Genomic DNA, 13,690 nt, shown 5'->3' on the forward strand with positions numbered 1-13,690 from the left:
GGAGTATGAGCAGCTGCTGTTTTGCTGCACTCCCAAGGCAAACATTAGCACAATAAATGACATATCACCACTAGCTGTCTTACTTCCCTCATTCTTCTAGTACTCAGAAATGCAGCCAGCCCTTAACTTCTTTGTAGCATGGTACACCATACACATTTGAACTTCATCCTATGTCATAGGGCATACTCACTGCCAGAGCAGCCTCTTGTGCCAGGACTCTGAATTGCAGGGTTCTCCCAGTATAACACATCCTTGTCTAAAAGAAAAGGAGTACTTGTGGCACCTTGGAGACTAACAAATTTATTTGAGCATAAGCTTTCGTGAGCTACAGCTCACTTCATCGGATGCGAATTCAGACTAACATGGCTGCTACTCTGACACCCTTGTCTGTCCACCTTGTTCTGTAAGCGTCTGCTACTTCAAGCCTCTTTAGCTCTCTGGCCAGGTCACCTCTGCAGTTAACAGAAGGATCCAAAAAATTTCAGGAAGACCTACAGTCTAGCGGACTCTATGGCAGACCCTCAGCCCCCATCTGAGACTCATCATTTTCACTCTTGAAGGCTGTATGTGCTTACTTGGTCTGGGTCAGAGGCAGGGGAACTCAGGCCCAGTTTCTTTGGGTTCCAGCCAATAGATCCTGTTTTAGGTGGTTAAGGACACTTCCTTTAATCCCTCACCACTTCCCTGAGCCACTCCTACCTCTCCCTGCTTGTCAGCATCTTACACTGGTCTGCAAACTCTGCTGTTCCCACCATGAGTTTGTGGCTCCTCACAGCTGGCTGAGGAGGAGCTCCCTGCTCACTGCAGCTCACCTCTGGCGGCCACAAGGCTGTATTTCACACAGCCCCTCTGGTTTCCCTCTGCAAGACAGGAGTCCCCCCAGCACTTCTACTAAAGCTGGGGTTGTGGGTCAGGCAGATAATAACTTTCTCCCTCAAACAGCTCAGCTTTCCTGCTAGAATTGCACTTCAGACAGCCAGTCCCTCCCCCTTTAATGCAGGAGTCCCCCTGCTCTCCTCCTCAGAGGTGAAGTTGCAATTTAGGTCAGCTATAGGACCTAGCCAGCTTTTCCTTCAGCTGGTTCCTTTCCCCACTAACTACACCCCAAGCTCAGAGGGTTGGGTTCAGCAAGACAGCTCTCTCCTCCTATGAGGGAAGAGCAGCATATATGCTTGTCTCCTTCCTAAAGCTCAGTCAGCTGGGAGAGAGGGGAATCTTGCCCTGCTCACTCTGCCAGGCTCCTAGTTCAAGGCCTTTAGAGGAACAGTAATGGGATTTCTTCCCAAACACAGTTTCGACTCTGGACCATTTTCTCTCTCACAGTGTCTCCTAGGTCCCTGTATATTAGACATCCCAAAATCTTAAAGGGAGCATGCCACGTGCAGGATGGACTAACTCCTAGGCACCACTACCTTTAAGGTGCCAGATCGTCCCAACTTCACCCACCTCCTCTTTACTCCGGTCTTGCACTGACTCCACTGTTAACACCAGTTCTGCTCTTCTTGGTGTGACATACTTTAGAAATAAAAATGGATGAGCCACAGATACCAAAGTATGTTACAAGAGTACATAAGCATTATCACCCAGTGCATCTCTTCAAAGGTGCTGAACACTTCTCTCACTAACTTTCAGTGGCGTTATGAGCGTTCAGCAGTCGAGAAGACCAGACCCAAGGTATCTCCAGTTGGCCACCCCAAAAATGGAGGCATCCCAAATCTATACATACTTCCTTAAAAAGGTGACCCGACTGACTTGCTCACATTACACAAAAGTTAGTGGATGAGTTGAGAATAGAACCAGGGTATCCTTACTTTAAGCCCACTTCTGCAACCAGAAAGATGGGGTATTGGGCTCCCCAAAATTCTGAGTCAAACCATCTGCCAGTTGGAAGAGGGTATTTTAGGAGTCAGACACTCTCCCCCGAAGACATAGAACAATATTGAGGCACCAGGCCAGGATTATAGACTTTGGAGGCTATTTTTGAATCCACAGTCCCGCATGGCAACAAAACCCACGTTTCTGATGACCAGTAAAGCAGTTCCACAACTTAAACAGAATTATGACGTATAGTAAGTTGTAGTTATTAAATGACATGTGAAATAAATTGATAAGCTTGTCTGCGAAACATTGGCTATTTATAGTGTTAAACTATAGGACTTAGGGCAGCCCAGCTGGGTTATTGCTCCTCCTTTGCTCCTATAACAGCAAGCACTGGAGGCTACAGACTCTGGATGAAGAGAATATGTCTCATTTGACCCCCTGAGGCTGACACATGGAGTGGAACTGACAGGCTCCAGAGCAAGCTGTGTCTAGCCCTCTTTAGCTGGAGGGAGGATTGCAGAGACATGGAGCCTTTGAGTGATGGCAAGAGGGACTTCCATGTAAAAAAAATAATTCTGTGGAACTGATCTGTGAATTTCTCTTTAAAGAAGGTTATCTGTAACTTATAAGCAACATGGATAATAGAATTATGAAGGGATCCCTATGTTCCTAATAAAGATGATAAGCTTTTTGCTATCAAAAGTCTAACAAGCAAGTGAAAGGCAGGTCAGCTCAGTCCATTTAATCACAAATCTTGCCAGAGTTATTAATGGATCAAATGCTGGGAGGCTTTGAGCACTTGCAAAGCTTATTGAAATCAGGACCCTGGAGGCAGGCTTAAGATCAGAAGATAGGTCAGCACAGAACTACAGCAAGGGTCAGGATATGCAGCAGGACCCAGTGATGCCAAGAGGCAAACAGATGGGTGAGTGTTGGGGGAAAAGAATTTGAACCAGAAAAATATCCATCATCAGGTTTAGAGAAAGAGAGAAGGACACATGCACACACACACACACCAAAACAAATAAAAATAGAGCTTTATGTATGACTCAATCACAGAAGCTGAATTTGTTGATTCAGTGGGAGGAAAAGAATCCATCAGAATCTGTAATAAATATTGTCCAAACAAAATAAAATGCTTATGTGTATATCATAGGAAATAAAAGGATGTGTTGTTCAGATTTGATGAACGCTTGGAAGGCAGAAGTGTCTTGTATTAGCAGATCTACAGGTCCAAAACCACCTAATTATGCCATGTAGTAAGATAGCCAGGGAATAATCGTACAAACCAACCATTTGTATATATCATATATAGTCCCCTAAGTGTCAGACTATTTTTATGCAACAAACACATTGATCCATTTAATATTATAGGCATAATGTATTCCACATGTTTAGAACCATATTCCCATAAGTTTTGGGATGTATACTACTATTCTGAACATTTGGATCGAGTAAGACCATAAACCATTTGTACATTTACAGCATGCACATAAAATATCTGACTAGTCTGAGTACTTCAACACTATTGCATTATGTTATCTTGTATAACTGTTTTAGTCCTCACTAATGTTTATGGGTTATTCAGAGGCAGATAGTTTGCATTATCAAGCCTAACACAGTTGCCTAGTTAATAGCATTACAGAAACAATTATGAGGACTCTGGAGGTTCAGTGTTGGATTTATTGCTGCAGGACTTCCTCATTAGCCGTTCCTCACACACAGCTGTAAAGGAATAGGTGGTATTCCCATGATTCAAATGTGACCAATGTCTGCATAGGAGTATGTTTTTCACTCCTGCAGGATAATTTATTGTGCCTTATTTTATTCAACCGGGAAATCCATAGTAAAGAAATATGCTGTAATATATTTTTGGGTGGTGGTGAAGATAATTAAGGGAGGTGATGCTATGTTATAACTGCTTCTCCAGGCAAAGGATCAAAACCCACAAACCCTTTGAGTCCCTAAATGTCCATCAGCAGCCAGTGGGCTTGTGTCTATAACTTGGTTAACTAGGAATAGTCTTGACAGATATAATGCAAGTGATGTTTCGATCCAGTTTCAATATATTTGAGGAAACAGACAACAGCTCTCACTTGGAGGTCTGCATTTTGAACAAGGAACCTGTTGACCAATAGGAGGCCATACATAACGCACAGAGAGGTAAATGGGTTTTAGCCACTTAATTGGCTCTTTAAGAAAGTGTATTGAGGTGGAGCTTCTTGAACAATACAAAGAACCATAACAGCAGCAAATCAAGTTGTTTGACTTAGTGAACCTCATGGTTTCAAGTGACTAAAATATCCAATGGTACAGGTATATTACATATCAAAATTAGGATTTTTTGGCCTTTGATATCCCTTAATACAAGATGTGAAACTTCCTGAACATGTGGAATGCACAACATCGCTTCCTCCTTTATTTCCTTGAATATACACAAATGTTTTATTTTGCTTATAAGGTAGTTATTAAGTTCCCCATCACCTCACACCAATCAACAAATTGCAGAGGAATGAATATTATTTATCTTTTATACAGGGCCTGGCCCCACCTAACTTTCGGTGAAATCAGTGGGAGCTGGATTAGGCCATATTTCAGTTGGAGTGCATGGTGCTTTCCAGACAAAGACAATAAGATCCCTACCTCAAGAAGAAAAGGAGGACTTGTGGCACCTTAGAGACTAACAAATTTATTTGAGCATAAGCTTTTGTGAGCTACAGCTCACTTCATCGGATGCAAATGCATCTGATGAAGTGAGCTGTAGCTCACAAAAGCTTATGTTCAAATAAATTTGTTAATCTCTAAGGTGCCACAAGTGCTCCTTTTCTTTTTGCGAATACAGACTAACACGGCTGCTACTCTGATACCTCAAAAAGCTTAGTCTACACTAGACAGACAAATCAGTGAATAGCAGCAGATCATGCTAGGTACGAAGGTGGAGAGGGTCAACAGCAGAGGACAGAAATACTGCATAAAACTTGTTTAATATTTCTAGTGTTTCGCCCCTCTCTATACCATGTTCTTTTAATTCAGTATAATCAGGCACACATAGTGCCACAATGGAGATTAGGAGTGGAAAGCTAGTCAAAAGAAGTGAGCCTTGAGCAGAGATTTGGGAGGAGACAGATTAAGGTCTGCTGGCTCCATAAGGCTCAGTGAATGGCTGCAAAGAGTGGAGGAACAACAGTGGCACAGTGTCTAAACAGGATTCAGAAAGACATGAAACATACTTTTGTTCTATTTGTCTAAAACCTGGTCTACTTTCAGGTTGGGTACTGATGTAACTAACAGATTAGGGATGTGATTTTTTTTTTTTTTACACATATAGTTAAATGGGTATAACTCCCTAGTGCGAATTCAGGACAGGTCTACACTTAAAATGCTGCACCGATGCAGCTGCACCGCTGTAGTGGTTAGTGAAGACACTACACCCACCAGAAAGGTTCTCCCATTGGAGTAGTTAATCCACCTCCCTGAGGCGGTGGGTATATAGAGGGGAGAAGCTCAGGAGTCAACATAGCCCTGTCTACATGGGGATTAGGTATTGGTCAGGGGTGTGAATTTTTCAGCAGACAGTTATACCAATGGAAGTTTATCCTTAGGGTGACCAGACAGCAAGTGTGAAAAACCGGGATAGGGGGTAGAGGGTAATAGGCGCCTATATGAGAAAAAGACCCCAAAATCGGAACTGTCCCTAAACATTGGGACACCTAGTCACCCTATTTATGGTGTAAACCTGGCCTCGGTTACAGTGGACACTAGTATTGCACCTTGTACCAGTACAGCTTATTCCCCTTCCTGGGCACGTGCAGCCCTGGGATCCTCTTTGGGGCCCCCTAGGATCCTCCCCGCTTTCCTTCATTGGAAGCGGTGCGCCACGTACCCGCATCCCTCCCAGCAGCAAGCGGGCGCGTGTGCCCGCACCTCACAGCGAGCCCCGCCCCACCAATCCACCAGCGACGCGCGGCTGGGGCCGAGCCCGCTCCTGGAGCCCTTCGGCACCGGAGGGGCGAGCGGCGGAAGGCCCAGCTAGGAGCCAGCCCGGGGAAGCAGAAGCCCCGCAGGGAGCGACCATCCCCTCCGCGGCAGCTTCTGGCGGCGAGGGAAGCCAGCGGGCTCGTGCTGGGCGCTAGCCTCGCGCTCGGGGCAGCCCCCGGCGGCGGCAGCCCGCGCGCGGATGGGCAGGGCCCGGGCCCTGCTCCCGCTGCGGCTCCTCCCCCCGCAGGGGGAAGCCGGCTGCCGAGCCTGATTGGGCGGCTCCCTGCGCAGGCGCCGGGGGGCGGGAAGCCAGGCCGGGGGCTTCGCCAGGGAAACGGGAGTGTTTACAGCCGCCTGCCCGGAGCGGCTTCGTCGCCGCCATGCCCGTGCGCTTCAAGGTGAGGGCGGCCGCCAGCCCGGCCCCCCCCCCCCGGGCCCTGCCTTAGTCTCCGGCCTGCCCCCCGCGCCGTCCGGCCGGGCCCCGGCGCTGTGGGAACCCAGCGGGCCACGGGGCGGGTGATGAGCTGCGTGGAGTGGGGTCAGGGTCGGTCCTGGTCCTGCGCGGGCCCTGGGCTGGCGTGTGATGGGGGGATGGCGCAGGACCTGCGCGGGCCCTGGGCTGGCGTGTGATGGGGGGATGGCGCAGGACCTGCGTGAGCACTAGGCTGGCACGGGATGAGGGGATGGTACAGGATCTGTGTGGGCACTGCACTGGCATAGAATCGTTTGGGTGGGCATTGGGGTACTGAGGTAGAGTACAGGATAAGGATTGTGTGTTGGTACAGGTACTGTGTGGCACCAGGCTAGCACAAGATGGGGGTGGCATGTGGGTGCTCCTCCAGTAGCGGGTCTCTTAACTGAGACAAACTAAGGGGATGTGGCATCCCGCTCTTATTTCTGTAGTACAAGAGATGTACGAGGTGTTCAGCAGAATATGTAGAAAAATAAGGTTCTTACTCCAAAGAAGATTGATTCAGACAAATATGATCCAAGGAACAATTCTGAGATGAACTGGAACCATAGTATTTATTTGTAAAAATGTAGTTAAAACTTAAAATAGTATGCAGATTCTAGACGGTATCCTTGACATGTGAAATGAATTTGTATTTGCACTGTTTCTGACATTACTGTCAGAAAACAGAACAAAAACTTTTTGCTTACTTTGATCAAGATTGTTTTAGAAGCAGAGTTACCTACCTGCTTATCTGACCGATTATGCTTTACAATGTGCCTGTGGATATTTCAGTGCTGGGAGATCTGTTGCTGTTGAGAGGTAGGTGGAAAAATGGCACTACTCCCAGTGTATGTCCATTTGCTGTAGGGATTGAGTGAATATAAGAGGAACTTCAAATGGAAGAAGTCAGATCTGTCAGAGTTTTGTAACCCTTCACGAGAGCAAAAATCCTCAAGGGCTGGACTTCGATCTGATCAACTAGGTAAGCTATTAGAAATAATTGCCATAACTCATACATCATCTTTGCATAGAGCCCAAGTTTTGCAGAGAGTGAACTAGTTTACATTATTTATTTAAAGCGAGAAATGTACATGTCATTCAATGGTGTATGTCCAGCTCTAAACATAGGCACAGAGTTAGCACAAGATGGGTTGTATTGCAGGGGTACAGGGTGGAGGTAATAAAGCAAATTAGTTATAGTAAAATAATTAGGCAGTATTGCTCTTTGCATGAAACAAGACAGAGGCGGGAATGGGAAGAGATGACAAAGGAGGTGGAAGGCAAAAGATGAGTAGGAAAAGTTTGAACTAGTGAATAGGCATAAGAGATTAATGAAGGGATATAGATATGAAATAGTCTGCCAGTGTACATATTAGAGTAAGATTGGTTGCCTTGTTTGAGCTTGACATTTAAGCATTATAAGAGTCATCTACTGGTAGTAAAATTGGCTGTCAGTGTAAGCATCAGGCAATTTGATAGGATAATTACTTGTCTTCACAAAGCTATCTTCCATCTCACCACCTTCTGCTCTAAGTGCGAGGTAGTGTCTTTGACCTTGCCTTTTCTAACAATCATATAGCAATGCATATGGTATTATTAAACATATTCCCAAAACAGAACACTCGTTCCCTTGCTGAGGGAATGAGAATAAACACCTGACAGGTTGCAGTCATGTTGCTTAATGCGCTACTGGAAGTCTCTCAGACTTCCATACTATGGTTATGAGAGCAGTATGAGAACATGCATAGTATAGAATTAGAGGTGAGTTGCAATGAGATTTCATGAAGTGTGAATTATTAAGCACCTGGGACTCAATTCTGTGAGATGCTGAGTGCCTTTACTATCAAGACCCAAGAGCTCAATTCTTCATGGAACTAGGGTTTTGTGGGAGGTGCTGAGCACATTCAGCTCCAAAGTGAGGGTACTGTGCTCAGCCCTGTGCACAATCAGGATCATGGTTTGGATAGTTCATCATGCCCTTCTCCTTGGCCTGGATCTTTTTTTTTTAAATTGAACTGTAAATCTCAGTTTAGGTTTTTAAAAAAAGATAACTTCAAGAAAGATCAAATCACAGATAGGAAAATATCTACTTTAGGAAAACAGCAAGCTTTTTTATTCTCTTGAGCTAGAAATAAATCACAGTCCTTGTTAGCATGGAGAGTTAATTTAACAGTATTATGGCAGTTCTCTAACAAAAGTGCCTTTGTTATACAAGTCCCAACATTTGCACTTGCATTTTCTTATGAAGGAAACTGCACGTTTCTACCCATTGTTTTCATAGGAATACTACATTTTAAGTACCATTTGTGTCTTAAACTGGTACTTGCATTTTAACAATTTATAATCAACAAGTTGTCTCCATGTTACTGGATTTTATTTAGTCAAATTATTTCCAAAATGAAGATCTTAAAAATTTCAGTGATGCTTTTGAAATTGCTTTTCCATTCCTTTTGCTTCAGTCTGTTGCACAAGATGGACTTCAATGTAACTTTGAATGAATTCAGCAGTGTTGATTTTTAAGTTAAACAGCTCCCCGCATCCCTTTTGGAAAGTCCTCGGAGTTTTGCAGGTGGCATTTAAAAATCACCTGGCCATCAGAGTCTTCTGTGTGCGTGTGTGTCAGGACACAAAATAAAAGGTCGGAACTATGTTATCTCTGCTGGTTCTCTCTGGTCTCTCAAACCGACATGGTCTTCAAGTGGTCAGTGACAGCAAGACTCTCAAAGCAATTCCAAGAAAGCTACAAGAATTCCCTTTTATTTGAATCCAGTATTACTAACACCAAACATTCAAAAATCATGTCTTAGACCCAAAGTCACAGAATTGGCTAAAATCTCAATTAAAAAAATTGTGTAATTTTTATTGCCTTCTGATTTGAGCCTTTGTAAATTCACATTTTCAAGCTTTTTTCCATAACCGTGAGGGCTAGAAACTTTAAACTAAGATTCTCATCTACTCACATGCCTCTGGGAACTAGGGATTTAAGCTAAACATCAGATATCACAAGACTCAAAATCATGTGGGTTGGCAAAAAAGCCATCTGTTTTCATAGCTTTTGTTGTGCTTAGGTTATGTCTCCCAGATCTTTGCTTCCATTTTATATGCCCACCTCTTTTTCTGGTCACATTTAATCACACACATCCTTGGAACACTACTCACAGACACAGATTGGTGTCTCCACTGACTGATAATGTTTGGCTCACTTTTGGCTCTTTTCTGTTGAAATGCATACTTAATAGTTTCTTTTAACAGATTGTGGCAATTTAAGAATTACTCATAACACTTACCCAAACAAACAGATAGGTCAGCTTGAGTGCTGAAAATTTCATTCTGCCATATTCCCAGTGTTCCTCCAAATGTTACATTGCTATTTTTGGCATTTATATGCTTTGTAGCCCAAACATTCTATGCATCTGATATTTTATATGCTACCTTCTGCCTGAAAGACAGTTTATTCTCTTTCCAGCTGTACCCTAGTTCCTCACAGATTAGTTTATGTACTCTGCAATTATTCATCTCAGCCAAATAGAGTCCTTTGTTAGTTGTTTAACACTCTCCAGCAGGATTCTCTTGTCACACTTTATTTAACTACTATATGTTTAACCACTCATTTCACTCTTAAAATGACTAATTTTGTTCTCGTTATCTTACATAAGTCAGCTATTTTTTATTGTTTAAAACCATCTCAGATAATCAGTGTCTCTTTTTTGTGTAAATAGGGAAAGATGTTTCCTAAGCTTTAAAAATATTATGTAATGTATTAAAGATATTAAGTTATTTTAAAGGCTACTCTCGAAGATTTTTTTTTTTTTTTTTGAAAGAAGAAATCTGTGCAGATGTCTGTGCAGAATGTTGTTATGCATATGGTGACAGGTTACTGCTCTCCAGTGACTGTAAAGTTAAAACCTATTCAGCAATGCACCTATGCAACATACATAAGTAGTTTAGGAAGTTCCATGCCACGCTTGGCCAGAGCAGATTGATGATTTGATAATTTTAGCCAAATTAATCTTTGTAGTGGTTACGGGTTAAATTTCTGCCCTCAGCTATGCTCACTGACTCCCATTGACTACAATGGAAGTTGCAAAAGAGGCTTGTACGACTTGATCTTGTGACAGGCTAAGCACTCACATCTCCCACTGACTCAGCTGGGAATTAAAGGCACTCAGCATGTATGTAAGAGCTCAACATTTCACAGGCCCATAGTTTGTAAATTGTCTTTGCTCAAAGATCTACAAAATTTATTAAAAATCAGTCTAGTGTTATATATTCAGATTCTCAACCCAGTATGTTAACATTCTGATCTTGCGTTCCAGTGTCTTTAAATCCTAATAGGCTTATTTTATTGTGCTCAAGCTTAATGCATATTTTGTAGGAATCACAAGAGAGCCAAACTTCATTTCCAAGAGAAGGGTGCCTTACTTCAACCCACAGATTTCAAAGTCCTTTGATTGGAGAGGAGACAGCGATTTGGAGGGATATTTGGACAACACACCAGAATTTGAAGGCGCTGGGCCTGCAGAGTCACACACAGATAACCACAATAATGATAGAAATCTGGAAAACATTGAAACACCTGAAGCACCCAGGCTTTCTAAAAAAATTCGGTCTCGCTCTGCAGATTCTAGAATTGAATCAGCCATCACTCTTGCAGAAAACAGTAGGAAGAAGTTGCCACCCCCAACTCCAGTGAACCAAAAAGCAGTATTTGTATCTCCAAAAAAGCACTTAGAAAAAATGGATAATGGGGTAGGGATTATTAGAAAACCTTTTTCCCTTTCTTATAATCTATGGTTGAAGTTAATAATGTGACTATTACAGTAAATTAAATACAATTAAGCAAGCTTTCATGCTTAAAACTTTCTTCTTTTTGTTATAACTTTGTCTCTATGCAACTCTGTATTTTGATGTTAATCTATGTTAAGACCCCATTATGTTGGAAGAGCTGTTTAATAGGACCAGATTCTGATTCCACTTAAGTCCATGGGAGTTTTACTATTTATTTCAAGTGAACTAGAATTTAGCCCATGGTTTGAGTCTTCCAAGATGTTGTCGAGAATGAGATGGCGTATCTTTCATTCAGTTAGTTGGCCTGATCTAAGAATGTGGATTATAATAGCTTAGTTAAAAGAAAATTGCAGCAACAGAAAGTAGAGGAGAACAATAAATTGCGATTTTTCTGATTCATTGACAGTTTCACAGAGTCCTGCAAAAGAAATCGGGCATGAATATTTCACCTTCAAATAGTTTCCCCAGAAATTCTGAATATCAAAGGCAGTTTTTATGGAAAACCCCCCCAAAAAACTCTCCAATGCTTGCAGCTGACCAGGTAATTTTAAAATAATTTAGTTTATCAGTCAAAGTCATTTAATTACCATACTTTCCTTATATTTTGTTATGGTAGATTGGTATGTTATTTACAGTGCCACTTTTGTTTTATAATATATAAAAGCCCATTAATTCACATATGATCCCTTATAAAAGGATCTGATCCTGCATCCCCTTATGCAAGCAAAACTCTCATTGCAATTTCATGTACTTCAGTGGGAATTTTGCTTGCGTAGAGTCTGCAGGATCAATTCAATAATAGGTAGGTGTTCTAATATCACATTGTTTAAATTATGAAAGACTTCACAGGGCGCTCCTTTTCATTGAGATTCTGTTACTAATCTGTACGATGCTCTCCTAATTGGTGCTCATTAAAACAGCTGTTCCATAGCAAAGAACAGGAAGTCTGAAGCTGTAAGGTTTTTTTTTTCTTCTTTTGAAGTTTACTCCAAAAACATACAGTGTAAGGGTCCTGATCCTGCAAATGTTTACATGTGTAAATTTAATTTTACTACTGTTTACTACAAATTTGAGATCAATGGGACTACTCAGAATAGTAAAGTTATACACATGTAAAGTGTTAGCAGTATCAGGGTTTAAGATTGAAATTTTTATCATGAGATTCTAGTGTTATTAACAGAGTATTGTATCTTGACTTTCTGACGTATATCTGTAAACAACCTGATGAAAAGTACATCTGAATATTACAGTAGTAGAGATACCTGATCCTTAAACAGGTGTATTAAGAATGCCCAAATTATCTTGACCTCAAGATAATTGTTCTAATCCAAGCCCATATAGCAAAGTCGAGGAAAATTTATCTCTATGGCATATGGCGTGTCCTTTTAAGTTTCAGTAGTCTGTGGGAAGATCAGGTCTGACCAGTTGTAGAATTTGCTTGACATTACATCTTCATTTATAACACAGAATTAATTGCAGAAAAAGGAATGGCTCAATTACTGTGCAATAAGAGCCTTATTTTAAACCATGAGAGAGTCCATCAGTACTTACTGACAGGCTGTAATGTAGGTTTTATCATGTATTGTTTCAAAAATCTGTGATCCTGAATATCAATCTAAAGGTGAATTGCAAAGATTTGTCAACTACCTTCGTCCCCAATGGAAGAAAATATGCTCTTTTAAAAAAAATAAAATAAAGTCACAAATAAGGAAAAGTAGTTGGGTCTAGACTTAGAAATGTCTCTGAATTACATTCATGCAAAGGAATAAACTGAAAAATAATTACTGAAATTAAGTAATCTCCCCATTTAGCCTATAAATCTAATAGGTAACTTTTCCTCATGCAGTATTTGTTCACCCTTTGCTTCTCTGTGTGCATATTGGAGGAGTCACTAAGGTAACTAATTTTGAAAATTGGACTTTAAGATTAGCAAATCAACTTCTTTTGTTTTTTAAATTCAAAGGTTATTCACAATACAAGTAAATCCATTTCTCCATTTAAGTCTCCCACAATTATCCCTGAAACTGAATATGAGAGAAGTTTCAAAGTTTCTCCTCCAGCGATGGGACCAAAACTGAGGTGTGATTTGGAAGAGAGAGAATTTCCTGTATGTGCACCAGTAAATATCTCCCCTGAAAGAAAGGTATTCATATACATCTTTGAATGGTATTTCAGTAGTCTGTTTGTAGTGTTTTTTTCTGTTAAGTTTTATAATTATTACATTTGACATTGCAGTCCATTGGGAATGGTTCTGCTCTAAAAAAGGACTCTAAAAATAACATTTTGAGGCTCCCTGGTTTTGTCTCTGTGATTTCTGTGTGAAGTGTGTTCAGTTTCCAAAAGAAAAGATTTTTCTTTTTGCTAAATGCTAACCCAAATCCTTAGCTTGGCTCTGAGATTCTTTCCTTTCTGTGTACTGCTGCCAGCAATATGGATTCTGCCAGCCCAGTTATGCCCTGCTTGGCACCTGTGCAGTCTCTTGATGACCAAGAAGGAATAGAATTCAGTTAACTTCCTATTGAGTGTGTTGGTTCTCCAAGTCTAACAGGAGTAAAAAGCAATAATTTTTTTGTAATCACAAAAGTCCAAAGCTATGCATTTGAACATGTACAAGGAACAAATCCAGTGTGTGTAAAGGTACCAATTTTA

The 13,690-nt window shown here is 41.6% G+C and overlaps 1 protein-coding gene across 10 annotated transcripts in view; it reads left to right on the top strand.

Moving 5' to 3' along the window:
• Positions 1–6,046: 6,046 nt before the first annotated feature.
• The window catches only part of MDM1 (Mdm1 nuclear protein), a 44,680-nt gene continuing 37,036 nt past the window's right edge, over positions 6,047–13,690 (top strand). For 7 of the 10 annotated variants that reach the window (XR_006274703.1, XR_006274707.1, XR_006274706.1 and 4 more), the window contains exons 1-5: positions 6,047–6,197; positions 7,121–7,235; positions 10,629–11,002; positions 11,448–11,582; positions 13,005–13,184. Coding sequence is in view for 7 of the 10 variants with exons in the window: in XM_038419332.2 (XP_038275260.1) it covers positions 6,180–6,197; positions 7,121–7,235; positions 10,629–11,002; positions 11,448–11,582; positions 13,005–13,184 (822 nt within the window). In the remaining 3 variants the exon portion in view is untranslated. The remainder of the gene's footprint in view (positions 6,198–7,120; positions 7,236–10,628; positions 11,003–11,447; positions 11,583–13,004; positions 13,185–13,690) is intronic. The other 3 variants (XM_043493693.1, XM_043493698.1, XM_043493712.1) reach the window with 2 other exon arrangements.

This window comes from Dermochelys coriacea, chromosome 1, assembly GCF_009764565.3.
Source record: "Dermochelys coriacea isolate rDerCor1 chromosome 1, rDerCor1.pri.v4, whole genome shotgun sequence".
Taxonomy (NCBI): domain Eukaryota; kingdom Metazoa; phylum Chordata; order Testudines; family Dermochelyidae; genus Dermochelys; species Dermochelys coriacea.